The sequence below is a fragment of the Bombina bombina genome, chromosome 3, assembly GCF_027579735.1.
Source record: "Bombina bombina isolate aBomBom1 chromosome 3, aBomBom1.pri, whole genome shotgun sequence".
NCBI classification, from domain to species: Eukaryota; Metazoa; Chordata; class Amphibia; order Anura; family Bombinatoridae; genus Bombina; species Bombina bombina.
Window position 1 is genome coordinate 448,710,836 of NC_069501.1, and position 18,367 is coordinate 448,729,202.

At 41.6% G+C, this 18,367-nt stretch overlaps 1 protein-coding gene across 1 annotated transcript in view; it reads left to right on the forward strand.

The window, feature by feature from the left end:
• Nucleotides 1-18,367, forward strand: part of LOC128653414 (membrane cofactor protein) — a 433,404-nt gene that overhangs the window by 197,888 nt on the left and 217,149 nt on the right. The window contains exon 5 of the mRNA XM_053706682.1: nucleotides 17,784-17,863. Coding sequence (XP_053562657.1) covers nucleotides 17,784-17,863 — 80 coding nt within the window. The remainder of the gene's footprint in view (nucleotides 1-17,783; nucleotides 17,864-18,367) is intronic.

The window sequence follows — 18,367 nt, forward strand, 5'->3', positions numbered from 1 at the left end:
CTTATGTATTCCCTCCATTTGCTCAAACAGGAGAGGGCATTGGTGGTCCTCATCGCCCCTGCGTGGCCTCACAGGATTTGGTATGCCAATCTGGTGGACATGTCATCTCAGCCACCGTGGAAGCTCCCATTGAGGAAAGCCTTCTCATTCAGGGCCCCTTCCATCATCCGAATCTAGCTTCTCTGCAGCTGACTGCTTGGAGATTGAACGTTTAATTTAATCTAAGCAAGGGTTTTCTGATTCGGTCATTGATACCTTGATTCAGGCACGTAAGCCTGTTACTAGGAAAATTTACCATGAGATATGGCGTAAATATCTTTATATCTTTTGGTGTGAATCTATGGGCTACTCATGGAGTAGAGTTAGGATTCCCAGGATTTTGTCTTTTCTCCAAGAAGGATTGAAGAAGGGGTTGTCAGCAAGTTCCTTAAAAGGACAGATTTCTACTTTGTCTATTTTGTTACACAAGCGTCTGGCAGATGTTCCAGATGTACAATCTTTTTGTCAGGCTCTGACTAGAATCAGGCCTGTATTTAGACCAATTGCTCCTCCTTGGAGTTTGAATTTAGTTCTTAAAGTTCTTCAAGGGGTTCTGTTTGAACCTATGCATTTTATAGATATTAAGTTATTATCTTGGAAAGTTTTGTTTTTGGTTGCTATTTCTTCTGCTCAGAGAGTATCTGAGCTTTCGGCATTACAATGTGATTCTCCTGATCTTATTTTCCATTCGGATAAGGTGGTGTTACGAACTAAACCTGGTTTTCTTCCTAAGGTTGTTTCAAATAAGAATATTAATCAGGAAATTATTGTTCCTTCCTTGTGTCCTAATCCTTCGTCTAAGAAGGAGCGTCTGTTACATAATTTGGAAGTGGTCCGTGCTTTGAAGTTCTACTTACAGGCGACTAAGGATTTTCGTCAATCATCTTCCTTGTTTGTCGTTTTTTTCAGGGAAACGTAGGGGTCAGAAAGCTACGGCTACCTCTCTATTTCTTTTTGGCTGAGGAGTATCATCCGTTTTGCATATGAGACTACTGGACAGCAGCCTCCTGAACGAATTACGGCTCATTCCACTAGGGCTGTGGCTTCCTCATGGGCATTCAAAAATGATGCTTCTGTTGAACAGATTTGCAAAGCTGCAACTTGGTCGTCTCTTCATACTTTTTCCAAATTTTACAAATTTGATACCTTTGCCTCGGCTGAGGCTGTTTTTGGGAGGAAAGTTCTTCAAGCAGTGGTGCCTTCCGTTTAGGTCTCTGTCTTGTCCCTCCCTTCTCATCCGTGTACTATAGCTTGCAATTTCTGACCGAGGATTGGATTCTGATTTGCAGACTAAATACCACAAGGTATGGAATGCATTTCTTTACTGGTGGGACGTTTTCATTAGAATAACAGTTTTTCCTCCATGGAACCTTAATTTGGATTTTGCTGGCTCCTCCCTTCGAGCCTATGCATGGTCTGTATGGATATTCAACTTTTATTTTAGAACATTCTATTTCTTTAGCCAGAAGGGTTTTGAGCTTTATGCTCTCTCTCTCTCTCTCTCTCTCTCTCTCTCTCTCTCTCTCTCTCTCTCTCGTCGTACCTGATTTTTTTCACCAGGATAAGGTGATTCTGAGAATTCATGGCTTCTTATACATGTTTTCTTCAGATAACATCAAGAAAGATATTGTAGTTCCTTTTTTATGTCCAGCTCCTACAATTTCTAAGGAGTTTCTCTTGCATAATCTGGATGTGGCACAGGCCCTAAAGTTTTTTTTTTCTTAGAAGGCAGTAACGACTTCAAACAATATTCAGTAAGGTTTTTTTTTTTTTTTTTTTTTTTTCCCTTTTCAAACAAGCTTTATTCATTGATATGAGTTATACAGAGTTGAACAGTACAAAGTGGTTATGCCAGATCAATATAAACAGATTTAAAATATGTTGTGAAAGTTCCAACCCTCCCCGAAAGTCATTACATTCTGCTGTGGTCATTTGGGGTTAGGGTGAAGGGTGGCAGTCTTTGAGTATTTTTATTGAAGGTATCACTCTTGTCAGTGAGTGTATTACTTTGGTCCATTGATTTTGAGCTTGTTCTCTCACTAATTAAAGTGAGCTGCTAAAAATAAATAAAAGAAAAAAGAAAAAACAAAACATCCAGCAATACAAACAAGTTATATACTAACAATTTATACATCAGGTATTCTCGTTTTAGTGTCACTGAAGATTCCCAGCAGAAATTTTACACAGAGCTGGGTATATCTGAAATCCTGATGATTGCACTCAGATGAGTGCAGGGGTGAAGAAGTGGTAGTGGGGAGAAAGAGAGGGGGGTAAATGGGGGGTGGAGAAGGAGAGAAAAAAAAAAAAAAAAAAAAAAAGGGGGGGGGGAGAAAGGGGGGAGGGAGGTCTACTGGGTTCAGCTAGCAGATGTGAGTCAGCGCGGGTTACCTCTGGGGGCTAGGAATCTACAATCCCCTACCTTCCCATGTTAGTACCATCATCTCGTGTGTAGTTAGTTTACCGGTTTTTAGGTAGTGGTAGCGTTCCAATCTTAGTAGATCCCCCACTCTAGCTCTCCACTCCTGAACGCTAGGGACTTGTGGGCTTTTCCAGTAAGCTGGGATGAGCGCTTTTGCTCCATTTAGCATCAGAATGAGCAATGAGTATTTATCTGCCCTCGTGATCTTAGGTAGCTCGTGGTAGATTAAGTATGTTGGGTTTGGGGGAAGTATAACATTCAGAATTTTGCTCATTTCTCCCAGCACCTCCTCCCAGAAAGGTCGTATGTGTGGACACGTCCACCAGATATGCTGGAGAGATCCCTCCTCTCCACAGCCTCTCCAGCACTCCCCACTTGAGTGAGGATAGATTTTGTGTAACCTTTGAGGGGTTAAGTACCACCTGCTAAGGTATTTATAATGCATTTCTTGTATTTTCGCGGATATAGAGGCCCTTTTGGTTCTCTCAAAGATCTTCGTCCACTCTTTGGGTGAGATTTTATTTCGAACTCGGTCTGCCAGGTAGTGGTGTATGATGGGAGTGAGGATCCTCCCTTTGTCAGTAAGATTTTGTAGAGTCGCGATATGAGGTGGGTAGGTGTTTGTTGTAGAGTGCACAGTAGTTCAAATAGAGTTCTGTCTCTAGTCAGCGCTCCTTTTTCCTTGCGTGTTTCAAGATAGTGAGCCATCTGTGCAACTCTGAACCATGATGTAAATATGGTCCTATCCCATTCCTCCAACTCGGCCTGTGGTTTAAGTTTGCCTTGTTGTAAGATATTGGAAATGGTTATGTCTGCCAGTTTATAGGAGCTCCCCTGAGTATGTGGTTTAATTTCCATGCCCAGATCTGGGTTTTCCCTTATCGGGATATTTGGTGATTCAAGGGTGGACACATACTTGCCCTCAGCCAGTATTTTATCCCAGGCTTTGAGAGTATCAGCTATCATGGGGTGTGTTATAACTGGGTCCGGTCGCTTCCCCGCCGAGACCCACGCAAGAGATCCCACATTTCCACGTTTGAGGATCTCATTGTCCAGTTGTATCCACCTCTTGTTGTTGGAGTTCCTGCACCATTCCACAATCCTCTGGAGGGAGATAGCTCTTTGGTATTCCCTCAGTAGGGGGATCCCAAGACCTCCACTGTTTCTAGGCAGATATAGTGTTTGTTTTCTGATACGTGGTTTTGTCCCATTCCATATATAAGCCTCCATAGCTGATTGGATTTGTTGGATGTAGGGGGATGCCGCCGCAGCAGGGATCGTTTGCATAATATATAGCACCCTTGGTAAGATATTCATCTTGACCACCCCTATGCGGCCCATCCAAGAAATTGTTTTTTTTTTTCCAGTTGGAGAGATCCCTACATATCTCATTGCAGATATTTTTATAATTCAGGCTTATTATTTCTGCTATGTTGGACGTGAGTGTAATTCCTAAATATTTGATTTTATGTGTGGCAATCTGGATTGGGCAATTAGAGCCTAGAGCGGCAAAGGCTTCTGTCGGTTCAGTTATATTTAAAATCTCAGATTTTAGAGGGTTAAGGAGAAAGTTTGAAACTTTCCCGTATGCCGTAAACTCCGCTAGCGCTGCTTTTAAGGAGTCAGACGAGTCTGATATTGTAAGGAGGACATCGTCGGCATACATGGATAATTTGTGCTCAACGTTGCCCACCGTAATCCCTTTCACCGCCGCGTTAGCTCTGATTTTACTTGCCAGTGTTTCAAGGGTGAGGGCGAACAGAAGCGGCGAGAGGGGGCACCCCTGTCGCGTTCCATTCTTGATGAAGAAGGCTTCCGAGAGGATGCCGTTTACTCTCACCCTTGCATTTGGGGCTGAGTAGAGGGACATTATTTTGTTCGTGAAACTAGGTCCGAAGCCGAATTTTTGTAGGGTTAACCGGATAAATGACCAACTGACTCGGTCGAACGCTTTTTCTGCGTCTGTTGTGACCAGAGTGAGCGGTTTGTCATGAGCATGTGCGTAGGTTATTAACTGTAGGACTTTGAGGGTGTTATCTCTGGCTTCTCGTGCGGGTATGAATCCGACTTGTTCGGTTGAAATTAGGTCTGGGAGGAATTTGTTCAGACGTGTGGCCAAGACCTTCGCGAGGATCTTTACATCTGAATTAAGTAAAGATATGGGCCTGAAATTCTCCGGTCTATCCGGGGACTTTCCTGGCTTGGGGAGAACCGTAATGTAGGCCTCTAACATGGAGCCCGGAAGAACCGGGTCCTCCGTCAATGAATTGAACATATTGGTTAGTTCCGGGACAAGAATATCTATATAGTGTTTATAGTATTTTAAGCCAAAGCCATCTGGTCCCGGGGCCTTACCCGAGGGAAGATCCTTAATGGCCTTTTGGACTTCCTCTTTTGTGAATGGGGATTCCAGAGAGTTCATATCCTCATTTGTAAGTTTGGGAAGCTCAAGTTCCTCAAGATATTGAAGAATGTCTTCTTTTTCCCGGCTTTGAGAGGAGTTGTCCCCTCCCTGCCGGTCGGAGTCATGTAGGTTGTATAAGGAATTGTAATATACCCTGAAGACCTCTGCTATGGACTCTCCGTCCACTCTTTCCCTTCCCTCTTTATCCTTCACATGACGCACATAAGCCTTTAATCTCTTCCTCGCCAGTGCCCTGGCAAGGAGCTTACCGGGCTTGTCCCCCTGCTCAAAAAACAGTTGTCTCATCATGAGAGCCTGTTTCTGGTATTCTTCTTGCAAGAACTGCAGTAAAGTTTCCCTGGCTTTGGTCAGTCGGGCCAATGCGACCTCGTCATGCGGGTTCGCCTTGTGTAAAAGTTCTGAGTTTTCAATTTGAGACAAAAGAGCGGAATAACGCTCTTTTCGCAGTCTTTTAAGCCTTGCTTTCCGCTTAATCAATAGGCCTCTGATAGTGCATTTGTGTGCCTCCCAGATGGTGGTATCTTTCATTTGGTCGTCAGAGTTGATGCGGAAGAATTCGATCAGGGATTTCCGGATGTCAGAGTTGAATACCGGATCATCCAGTAACGTGTCCTCTAGTCTCCACATAAAGGGAGTAAGTGGGGTGCTGGGCCATTGTATAGAACATCCCACTGGAGCATGATCTGACCAGGTGATAGCAGAAATATTACTGCTTTTAGTGATTATTAAACCCGTTGAGTCAGTGAACAGGTAATCGATTCTAGAATACTTTCTATGTGGGTGCGAATAGAAAGTATAATTTTTATCAAGAGGGTGGTGTGTGCGCCATATGTCATGAACCGCGATCTGCGTTAATGAAGCTGCCATGCGCTTCAGGGTTTTCTGAGGGGCGCTGGAGACGCCATTGGAGGTGTCAAGGGAGGGATCAAGAGGGGCATTGAGGTCCCCCCCCAAGAAGAGAACACCTATCTGGTTCTCAAGGATTTTACGTGTAACCTTCTGTAAGAAGAGGTGCTGGGACACATTGGGGCTGTATACATTTGCAAGCGTTATTGGCCTCCCAAATAAGGAGCCGGTGAGTATTAGATACCTGCCTTCTGGGTCCCTGTGGGCTTGCGACAATTGAAAGGGCATTTTCTCGCTAAAGAGTATACCTACCCCGTTTTTTTTCACTGGGCCGGATGCGAAGTATGCCGTTGGATATTGGCGGTTGAACCATCTTGGTTCACATGTAGCCGAGAAGTGGGTCTCTTGAAGAAATATTACATCTCCACCCATTCTTTGCATGTCTTTTAATACAATGGAGCGTTTATTAGGGCTATTGAGTCCCTTTGTGTTTATAGTGATAAGCTCAATTGGATGTGACCTGTGTCTCATCCGTTGAGGCGCCATTTTGGTTCGGGGGCCGAGGGGGAGTCAGGGGGGTTCTCACTAGGGATGAGTAGAGGGAGAGAGGAGAGAGAGCAAGAAGAAAAAAAAAAAAAAAAAAAAAAAAAAAAAAAAAAAGGGAGGGAAGGGCGAAAGATAAAAGAGTTCTGTGTGTGCTAAGGAGGGGGTATGTGAGTGGGAAGGGGGAAAGTTAAGTGTAAGAGAGGGGAGAGGAGAGAGAGGAAGAAGAAAGAAACAGAACAGACTATGGGAGAGACAAGAGAGGGAGAAAGAAAGTGTCCTCTCAAGAGAAGGACAAGTTTAGTAGCAAATTGTGTTATACACAAATAAATCAATGCAATTAAACTGTAGTTATAACAATAAACAAAACGGTTCTGTTAGAACAATAAACAATCTCAACTACTTTGTCAAGCAGGGATAGTTGTCCCTGTATGAATTGCATTATATATAACTTAGTACTATAATCTTTGTAACTCAGAATGATCCGTGTTAACTAACTGTGGAACTTGGGCGGTCCCCTATAAAATTTAGGGCCGGGACAGAGGGCCTTGAATGTTATGGCGCTCCTGCTCTCAGGTATAGGTATGTCCTATGTTAAGTATTGAACAGTGAGATCTATACCCCGCTTCTCCTACACAACAAAATCTGATTTTGCGGCATTACATTAAATTAAGGCTGTGGATGGGTAGCCCCCCTTTTACATTCTCTCTTGGTTCCTGATGGGTTAGTCTCATCTTAGTCAGTAGAGTGATGCTCCCAGCCTGGATGAAGCCTATTGTTACTTAGTGGGAGATATGCATTCTGCCAGCCATTCCCCCCGGGTAGTAAAGGGTTTAAGTTAACGGCATGTCACACCACCATCTGCTAGGATCAGGAGTAATATCAGATGGTTGATTTATATGGAATGTATTGCTAGGGAATTCTAGGAGGGCACACAAGCCTAGTGCCGCAGATGAGCGGCCCTTATTCTGTCGATACTTCTAATGGGTTAGGCTCCCCTGTATGTTGTGAGTTGTGTTTTCTTATCTATGTGTGCCTAGTTAAGAACCTATCAAAGTGTACACATTGCATATCCTGGCACATCAGAACATCATAAAACCTTTACAAACATTGATTTCTCTCATTCTCTGCTAGGACATATACCCTTTTTAAGGGGTAGATACATACAAATTCTACAATAAGGGGTAAGATGCATTAGCGAATAAGTGGGTACAACAGATACACATATGCATAGTATATTAAGCTTTGGTATTCACAGTAACATACGACCTGAGGGTTCATCAGAAAGGTCCATTACTCTGTCCCGGTGGCAGGAAGAAGAGAAAAGAAGAAAAAAAAAAGCATGACCACACAAAAAAAAAAAGAAAAAAGAAGGTGCGGTCCGGGAACTAAAAAGAGTCACTCTTTGGTTTATTGATTTTCTCTTAGTCTCCCACCCTGATTATTCCGTGGGACAGCTACTTCGTCCGGGAGGAGACCAATATCAAGGCCAAGTGCTTGTGCAAATCCTGGAAGGTCCTCCGGGGTTCTGAGGATGTGGGTAGAGTTGTCTTTAGTTGCTATAAGACAGGTGGGGAACCCCCACCGGTAAGGAATCCTTCGCTCTCTCAATGCCATGGTGATGTGTCGCAAGTCTCTCCTCTTCTGTAGTGTTGTGGGGCAAAGATCTGAATACACCTGGATCTCTGTTCCTCTGAAAGTGATGGGGTGTTTAGTTCTGGCCAGTTTTAGGACCTCTTCTTTGTCTCTGAAGGAGAGAATTTTCAGTATAACATCTCTTGGTGGTGCTCTATTCGGGGGTTTTGGGCGTAAGGCCCTGTGGGCTCTTTCTATCTGCAACTCTTGCGCAGAGTCGTTGCCTTTGAGGTATCTGACAAAATCCTGGATAAATTGTAGTAAAGCAGGCGGGTCTACAGACTCGGGGATGCCCCTCAACCGTAGGTTGTTCCTCCTGCTCCGATTTTCAAGGTCCTCGACACGATCCATTAGGGCCCGTACATTGCCCTCTTGAGCCTGTATGAGATTGGAATGTTGTTGCACGTCCGTGTTTAGAGTTTCCTGTTTCTCCTCAACCTGAGTTACGCGACTATCAACAGCCATAATATTTTTTTTAAGTTCCCCGAACATGTTCTTAAAGTCCTGCATAGCATTCTTTATATCATCTTTAGATGACAGGTGAGTGATGTCGCTCTTTGTGAGATAGTGATGTATTGGTGTGCTGAGGTCTTGATCTTGCATATGAACTGAAATAGACGGCTCTTCTGCTGCATGTATGGTTTTATTGGGGGGCAGGGTTGTGTCTGCCGAGATCAAATAGTTTTCCATAATAGAGGATTGTGTGCTTTTTTGTGGTTTGAGGTTCCTTCTACTGGCCATAGTCGATTGTTATAATAGTCCCCAATGTTCACCTATATACACTAGGTATCTACAGCTCTGTTTGCTGTTTTTTATTCCTCTCTCTCCCCTTTTTGTTATATTTTTTACCTCTCCTCTTTTATGAGAAGGTTGCGGCCTGTTCTTGTGAGTGGACTCACGATGTATAGCCCCCTGCCCAAGGGTATGGGTTATAGAGTGACCTAGTGAGGTAGTGGGTTTTGTAGAGCTGCACTAGAGTTTTCCCAGAGTGTTCTTGAGGGCAAGTGTGTCTGATTTGACCCCTCTGTGATTCCCACTGCCCCAGTTTCTCCCGGAACTCACCGGCCTCTTTGGTTGTTACTCTCTGCTCCCGGATCCCTCCGGGGTATATCTCTCAAGCTTCTAGGGGGATGAGTATATCAGGTTGCAGCCTGCTCCTCAGAGTGGTGTCCGTTTTTGGCCTTTAGTTGCAGGGCTCTCGCCACCGGTATCTCCGGCGGGTTATGTGGATGTGGTCCCCACTCGGGCGCTGTGTTCCGTGGTGGGGCAGAGGGAGCCCCGTTTGGGGCCTCTTAAAGTCAGTCTCTCCTCAGCTCTGCCCGTGTGCTGCCGCTAGGCCTCAGGGCCTCCTCTGCCTGTATGTTAGTAGGCCACGTGGGTGCTGTCTGAGCGGTCGGGGGTGGTTGCGGAGGTCACCGGCTCTTGGGTTGTTTGGAAGTCTGCTCACCCCGGTCTCCGATGTAGTGGATTGTAGGTCCGGAGCCCTGTAGCAGCTATTTAACAGGTGCGTGCTTCTCCTGTGGCCGGGAGATTCCCGGTCCTCTGCAAAATGTATGCGTGTGCCTCACAGACGTCCCCAAGTGATGTGCCGCAGGGTTCCAGGGATTATATTAGGGGTTGCCAAGTTTTTTAGAGATAAATAACCTATTTAATCATTCTGAGTTTAAGCAATTTCTACAAGGGACTACAGAGCTCTAAGGAATAGCGGCCATCTCAGTTCATGGCTAGGCTCCGCCCCTCAGTAAGGTTTTTTTTATTTTTCAGTATCCAGTAAGAGACATAAGGCTACAGCTGTCTCTCTAGCGGTTTGGCTGAAGCAATTGATTTGTAAGGCTTACCTTGTAGCGGGGAAGTCTTTCCCAGAATACATTACGGCTCATTCTACTCAATCAGTTTCTTGGGACTTCAAGAATGAAGCTTCTGTTGAACAAATTTGCAAACCAGCTACCTGATCCTCCTTACGCACGTTTTCTAAGTTTTTAAAAAAAATATATGTTTTTATCACTCTGATGTCTTTCCCTCTACTGAGACTACTTTTGGCAGGAAAATTCTACCGGCACTAGTGCCTAGTTGTCACAGATCAGGGTAGCACACTCACTACACCATTACCACCGCTGCCCATGACACTAGAGGACATGAGTAACTAGGGGTTAACCACTCTCAAATCCCTATTCACTTCAACCCACTATCGCCTAGATATGAGAAAAAAGTATACTTTTAATTCCCAAATCACTATTACTATAACCAGTAACACTAATATACAACACAGGGTTAACTAAACTTGACAATCTATATACTCCAGACAGGGTTAAACATCAGCCCCTGTCTTCAGTTCTGTCACACACAGAACTACTTGTCCAGCTGTGACAACAGGAAGAGTGCAGGCATTAAAGGGTTAAACTCCCAGGGCTTCACTATCGTATCCCAGTTCCTTTAGGACCTACAACTAACCCAAGTTAACTACCAAATCATACCTATACCATCCCAAATCTCATTGATTAAATGTCTACCTCTTGTCATAAGCAGAGCAACTTGCCAAACTTTGACAACAGGGATAGTGTGGGCATTAAAGGGTTAACCTCAGTGGATTTCCAGCTGGCTACCAGAACCCAATTCCCTTAGGGCCTACCGGCTATCCCCATTAACCCTTAAAATCTACCTACACTTCTCCAAACACAAACATCAACTGCCACCACCCTAAAAGTAATGATTCAAGGCCTTTGAGGGTGCCCCTAAACTAAGGTTATAGTAACAACTAAAATACAAATGTATACAAATAGTATTTTGGTAACGTTCGCAAGCTCACAGAAGCCATGAATTCAGTTTCTAGAGCACAAAGATGGATCTGATTAATTTTATAGTTTAATCTGCCAAAAAGGGGTCACAGTGCAAGAAATACATTAAATCAAATGTGATATATATCTTATCGACCTTTGAAGGATGAAGGGCTGTCTCGGCCCTGCTGGGATTTAACCTGTGACCCTTGGATCTTTGAAGAGGCCTTTATAGTCAGGGCATCTTACCAACTGAAGTACCTCACCTGCTTCGACCAGCTGGAGAGGCGAAAGAGGACTGAACCAATCCCCCATGCCTCACGGACCCTCAGGTCCACTCAGAAGCTGAACTGAAACTTGTAACAGAAAACAAGAATAACAGGAACGCCCAACAGGGACCCTGTTCTACCATGCTCAAACTGTAAAGAGTACTCAATAACATGACTATTAAAAGGTTACTTCATCCCCTTATGTCTATTTCTGCAAGCTATTCGAAGAAGCATACGTTTATGGATTTTTTAGTGGTAGTTTTTTTTTATTTTGGGGGGTTTGGTAGGTGTTTTTTTTTTACTTTTAAGGGGCACTGTTTAACTTAGGGCAATACCTTACAAACTGCCCTTTAAAGGGCTATTGTTAGTTTAGATTAGGGGGTGTTTTTATTTGTGGGGCTTTTTTATTTTCATAGGGATTAGGATTTTTTTTTTTTTTTTATATAATTTTGTTTATTTCTTTCTGTAATTTTATTTAGAGTTTTTTTGTAATTTAAGGTTAGGTTTTATTATTTTAAGTATAACTTCGTATTGGGGTTAATTTAGGGGGTGTTAGGTTAGGGGCCTTAGTAATTAAATGAGTTATTGCGGGGGGGGTTGGCGGTTTAGGAGTTAATAGGTTAATTAGGTTTATTGCCATTTTCCTCTCAGAGTGCAGTGAATGACAGAGGGATGTGAAGGGAGTATTGCCTATTGAATGCTATGGTCATCCTATCGGGGATCTATTTCATAGGTTCTCTGTTATCGGTCGTAGAGATTTCTTCTCCTACCTCCCTTTTCAGATTGACGATATACTCTTATATACCATTACCTCTGCTGATTCTCGTTTCAGTACTGGTTTGGCTATCTACTATATGTAGATGAGTGTCTTTTGGTAAGTAAGTCTTATTTTATTTATGACACTCTCAGCTATGGTTTGGCACTTTATATGTATAAGTTCTAAATATATGTTTTATACTTATATTTGCCATGATTCAGGTTAATCAGTATATTTCCTTCTTACAGACTGTCAGTTTCATTTTTGGGAAATGCATATAAATAAAAAAAAATTCTTGCCTGAAATTTTTTTTCCATTTGACTTTTCTTCTAAATTGCGGGCTGTTAGGCTCGCGGTTGCAAAAAATGCTAGAATTTATTGCATCATTTTTGGCGCGAGAATTACGTTTGACGTCAATGACGTCATTTCCGGCATCGTAGTTGACGCAGTTTTCACGTAGTTGCGTCATGTATGACGCTCGTGTTTGTTGCAGACGTTTTTGGCTCCAAAAAATTTGTCAATTGTGGGCGTCATACTTGGGGCCAGTTTTTTTGACATTATTTCAGTGTTTGTTTCTTTTTGCTTCTGGTTACCAGGGGCTTATTCTGTTTGCATTTTTTCCCATTCCTGAAACTGTCATTTAAGGAATTTGATAATTTTGCTTTGTATGTTGTTTTTTCTATTACATATTGCAAGATGTCGCAATCTGACCCTGTATCAGAATCTACTTCTGGAAAGCTTCTGCCTGATGTCGGTTCTACCAAAGCTAAGTGCATTTGTTGTAAACTTGTGGTAACTGTTCCTCCGGCTGTAGTTTGTGTTAGTTGTCATGATAAACTTTCAAAAGCAGACAATATTTCCATTAGTAATAATCCATTACCTGTTGTTGTTCCTTCAACATCTAATGTTCAGGATATTCCTGTTAATGTAGGAGAATTTGTTTCTAATTCTATTCAGAAGGCCCTGTCTGCTATACCACCTTCTAATAAACGTAAAAGGTCTTTTAAAACTTCTCATAAATAAGATGAATTTTTAAATGACCGCCAACATTCTGATTTTTCTATCTCTGATGAGGATCTATCTGGTTCAGAAGATTCTGTCTCAGATATTGACACTGACAAATCTTCATATTTATTTAAGATGGAGTTTATTCGTTCTTTACTTAAAGAGGTGTTGATTGCTTTAGATATGGAGGAGTCTAGTCCTCTTGATATTAAAACCAGTAAGCGTTTACATTCGTTTTTTAAACCTCATGTAGTTATTCCAGAGGTTTTTCCAGTTCCTGATGCTATTTCAGATGTAATTTCTAGGGAATGGAATAGTTTGGGTACTTCATTTACTCCTTCTTTAAGGTTTAAGAAACTGTACACTTTGCCAGGCTGATAGATTAGAGTTTGATGGGGCTATCTCTACTCTTGCTAAACGTACTACTATTCCTACGGCAGATAGTACTTCTTTTAAAGATCCTTTAGATAGGAAGCTTGAATCTTTTCTAAGGAAGGCTTATTTATGTTCAGGTAATCTTCTTAGGCCTGCAATTTCTTTGGCTGATGTTGCTGCAGCTTCTACTTTTTGGTTGGAGGCTTTAGCGCAACAAGTACCAGATCATAATGTGTATAGCATTGTTAAACTTCTTCAACATGCTAATAATTTCATTTGTGATGCCATTTTTTTATATCATTAGAATTGATGTCAGGTATATGTCTTTAGCTATTTTAGCTAGAAGAGCTTTATGGCTTAAATCTTGGAATGCAGATATGACGTCTAAGTCAACGTTGCTATCTCTTTCTTTCCAAGGTAATAAATTATTTGGTTCTCAGTTAGATTCTATAATTTTAACTGTCACTGGGGGGAAGGGAGCTTTTTTTGCCTCAGGATAAAAAATCTAAGGGTAAATTTAGGGCTGCTAACCATTTTCGTTCCTTTCGTCAGAATAAGGAACAGAAGCCTGACTCTTCCCCTAAAGGAACGGTTTCCAATTGGAAGCGTTCTCCATTCTGGAATAAATCCAAGCCTTTTAGAAAATCAAAACCAGCCCCCAAGTCCGCATGAAGGTGCGGCCCTCATTCCAGCACAGCTGGGAGGGGGCAGATTACGATTTTTCAAAGATGTTTGGATCAGTTCAATTCAAAATCATTGGATTCAGAACATTGTTTCTCAAGGGTACAGAATAGGTTTCAAGGTAAGACCACCTGTGAGAAGGTTCTTTCTTTCACGCATTCCAATAAACCCAGTAAAGGCTCAGGCTTTTCTGAAATGTGTTTCAGACCTGGAGTCATCTGGGGTAATTGTGCCAGTTTCATATCTGGAACGGGGTCTGGGGTTTCATTCAAATCTGTTCATTGTACCAAAGAAAGAGAATTCTTTCAGACCCGTTCTGGATCTAAAATGTTTTAATCGTTGTGTAAGGATACCAACATTCAAAATGGTGACTATAAGGACTATTCTGCCTTTTGTTCAGCAAGGGCATTATATGTCCACAATAGACTTACAGGATGCATATCTTCCTATTTCATTTCATCCAGATCACTATCAGTTCCTGAGATTCTCTTTTCTAGACAAGCATTACCAGTTTGTTGCTCTTCCTTTTGGCCTAGCAACAGCTCAAGGATCTTCTCAAAGGTTCTCGGTGCCCTTCTCTCTGTAATCAGAGAGCGGGGTATTGCGGTGTTTCCTTATTTGGACGATATCTTGGTACTTGCTCAGTCTTTACATTCTGCAGAATCTCACACGAATCAACTTGTGTTGTTTCTTCAAAAACATGGTTGGAGGATCAATTTACCAAAAAGTTCCTTGATTCCTCAGACAAGTGTAACCTTTTTGGGATTCCAAATAGATTCAGTATCCATGACTTTGTCTCTAACAGACAAGACATCTGAAATTGGTTTCAGCTTGTCGGAACCTTCAGTCTAGGTCATTCCCTTCAGTAGTTATGTGCATGGAAGTTTTAGGTCTCATGACTGCAGCATCGGACGCAATCCCCTTTGCTCGTTTTCACATGAGACCTCTTCAGCTTTGTATGCTGAACCTTTGGTGCAGGGATTATACAAAGATATCACAATTGATATCCTTAAATCCCAATACTCGACTATCTCTGACTTGGTGGTTAAATCACCACCGTTTAGTTCAAGGGGACTCTTTTGTTCGTCCAACCTGGACTGTGATTTCAACAGATGCGAGTCTTTCAGGTTGGGGAGCTGTCTGGGGATCTCTGACAGTGCAGGGGGTTTGGAAATCTCAAGAGGGGAGATTACCAATCAATATTTTGGAACTCTGTGCGATTTTCAGAGCTCTTCAGTTCTGGCCTCTTCTGAAGAGAGAATCGTTTATTTGTTTTCAGACAGACAATGTCACAACTGTGGCATATGTCAATCATCAAGATGGGACTCACAGTCCTCAGGCTATGAAAGAAGTATCTTGGATACTTGCATGGGCGGAATCCAGCTCCTGTCTAATCTCTGCGGTTCATATCCCAGGTATAGACAATTGGGAAGCGGATTATCTCAGTCGCCAGACTTTACATCCGGGAGAATGGTCTCTTCATCCAGATGTGTTTCTTCAGATTGTTCAGATATGGGGGCTTCCAGAAATAGATCTGATTGCTTCTCATCTAAACAGGAAACTTCCCAGGTATCTGTCCAGATCCAGGGATCCTCAGGCGGAAGCAGTGGATGCGTTGTCACTTCCTTGGAATTATCAACCTGCTTATATATTCCCGCCTCTAGTTCTTCTCCTAAGAGTAATTTCCAAAATCATAATGGAACGTTTGTTTCTTCAGGATGGTTATAATATATATATATATATATGAATATGTATGAAGAACACTCAACACTTTGTTTATGAAAATTTAGCCTTTCAACAATATGGCGCCACCTTGTGGCGCTATATTGATGACATCTTTGGGGTGTGGAGGGGCGACATTGGAACCCTGCTTAATTTTGTTAACGACCTTAATAGCTGCTCTAGACATATACAATTCACCCTAACTTGGAGTGAAGAGCGTATAGAATTCCTTGATACTTCTATCTATAGGGAAGAGAATTCTTTGAAGGCTGACATATATAAGAAAAAGATTGATCGCAATAATTTGCTGCGATATGAGAGTGCCCATCCACCGGCACTGTTGAATTCTCTTCCCTATAGCCAATTTCTGCGAGTTAAGAAAATTGTATCTGATCCTGATTTGTCTAGCCAAAGACTCAAGGAAATGGGTCAGTTGTTTAGAGAACGGGGCTATCCTGATACAGTGATTAAATCCAATCTGGATAAGGTAGATGTTAGGACGAGACATGACATCCTTCACCACAAAAGGGCCAATAAGGATAAGAATAAGGGTGACAGAATTACTTTTGTCACCGAATACAATAAACACAGTAATAAAGTAATTAGTATCCTTAGGAAACATTGGCATATTTTGTTTGAGTGCAATCCTGACATAAAGGCCTTTAAAGAATTTTTTATGCCTGCATTCAGACGGGCACCCTCCCTTAGAGATAAGCTTATTAGCAGTGATGTTGGTACAGCTAAGTCAGGGGGCACCAGATATATTACTAGGGCCAATAATTGTTGCTATCCCTGTCTGGGTTGCTTTAGTTGTAGTAACATGATTAAAGGTGCAGTGTTTTTTCACCCACATACCGGAAAAAAATTTGATATAAATTGTTTTTGCACTTGCAATAGTGAATACATAATCTATCTGATCAAATGCCCATGTGGGCTCTTTTATGTGGGTGAGACGACACGTAAAGCCTGTGAAAGAATGAATGAACATAAATCTAGTATCAGGAGGGGGGATTTAGAGGCCCCTGTTGCCCATCATTTTATTAAGGCTAAACATGACATTTCTCAACTCAGGTTTCAGATCATAGAACAGGTACATAGACCTAGGAGAGGAGGTAATAGGGAAAACTTATTAAAGAAAAGAGAGGCTTTTTGGATCTTTAAGTTGGGGACTTTGTTGCCAAAAGGGATGAATAGAGACCTAGATTGGACCCTTTTTTATTAGAAAACTTTTTAGGATTTTCCAGATTCTGTTAAATGGATAGTACTCCTCTAAGTTTGATGTGATTCGTGATAATATCTGCCTTCCATGATTTTAAATTTGTTTTTAAGTAATTTTTTGTGCACTTTGTTCTTTTTATACCATTTGTTGAAGGATAATGAAAATATGTAAATTTAATGTTGTAATGACATGAAATAACCACTAGAGGGTGTAACACTATTGAGGAGTTGTAGAATTACTAACAAGTTGTTAATTACTATTTGATTACACCTGTGTATAGGTATATAAGGACAGATTCAAGTGCCATTATGTATTCACATGATTAAGGGGTAACACCCGAAACGTTGTGGACTTTGTTTGTGCCAGAATAAATTGGTAAAATACTTATGCTGCTGCATCTTTTGTTTGTATCCATTTGGGGGTTTGCAGGAACCCTGCAGCGTGCATTGGGCATTTAAGGGTGCTGGACTCTGGACTGTTTGGGGGTATATTTATAGGCATTTTGAGGTTTGGAAAACTTTGCCCCTACTGGTAGGAATGTATATCCCATACGTCACTAGCTCATGGACTCTTGCCAATATGAAAGAAATTAATTTATCAGGTAAGTTCTTACATAAATTATGTTTTATTGTTGTGGGCTATTGGCGATTTCAGGGTTAATATGGTAGAAGGTTTATTGTGGTGGGCTATTGATGGCTGAAATTTATCTCCAGCATTGCCGCCCATTGGAATGTATAGTAAAATGTCTCTCTGTGATGCCGCCTGTTAATATAGATGTCGGTATCTTGGAATATTTTGGCGGCTCTGTTCACATCAAGGTGGATTGCTTTGAATATATTGCAGCACTTTCAGTCATTGAGGCCTAAGTTTTATTGTATTGTCTTTTTATGATGCACTTGCAAATTATTCATCTCTACTGTATTTAGTGGTTCTTTTTATATTGTATTCAAATGCACATTTTTTTTAATATAGCAGGTATTTACAAATGAATGATGATAATAATTAGTGGGTTATAAGTAGGAATGTCAGTATGATTCTTAGTAATAAAGTAATGTTATTTGTTATGTTCTGTAGGTACAGAATGATATCAAGCAGACCTTATAGAGATTGTACAGCTGATGGAACTTGGAGTAATGCGGATCCAGTATGTGAAGGTAACGTATAAAAGGGCATTGTAGTCAACAGTTTTTTCCCTTTTAACTATGACCTTTTAAAAAGTATTGCAATTTATCATAAAATATTCCTGTCCTGAATAAACCAACATTTTCTTGTCAGGCATGTACCTCTCCATCAGTAGATCTGTGTGAGTTGTCATTATCATTTAATAAGCATTAAAGGGCCATAATACCCAAATGTTTAAACACTTGAAAGTGATGCAGTATAGCTGTAAAAAGCTGACTAGAAAATATCTCCTGAACATCTCTATGTAAAAAAGAAAGATATTTTACCTCAAAAGTTCCTCAGTAGCCACCTCCCATTGTAAAGGATTTCTAAGCAGCATTTTAGTGTGTCTGTCCTGGGACAGCTTAGGGGATGAGCCTCGTGAACTCTCATATTATTTCACCAATCGGGTAAAGGAAGCTTACTATGAAATCTCATGAGAGTTAAGTCAAATCTCATGAGATCACAGTAAGAGTTCATGACCTCAGCACTGCTGA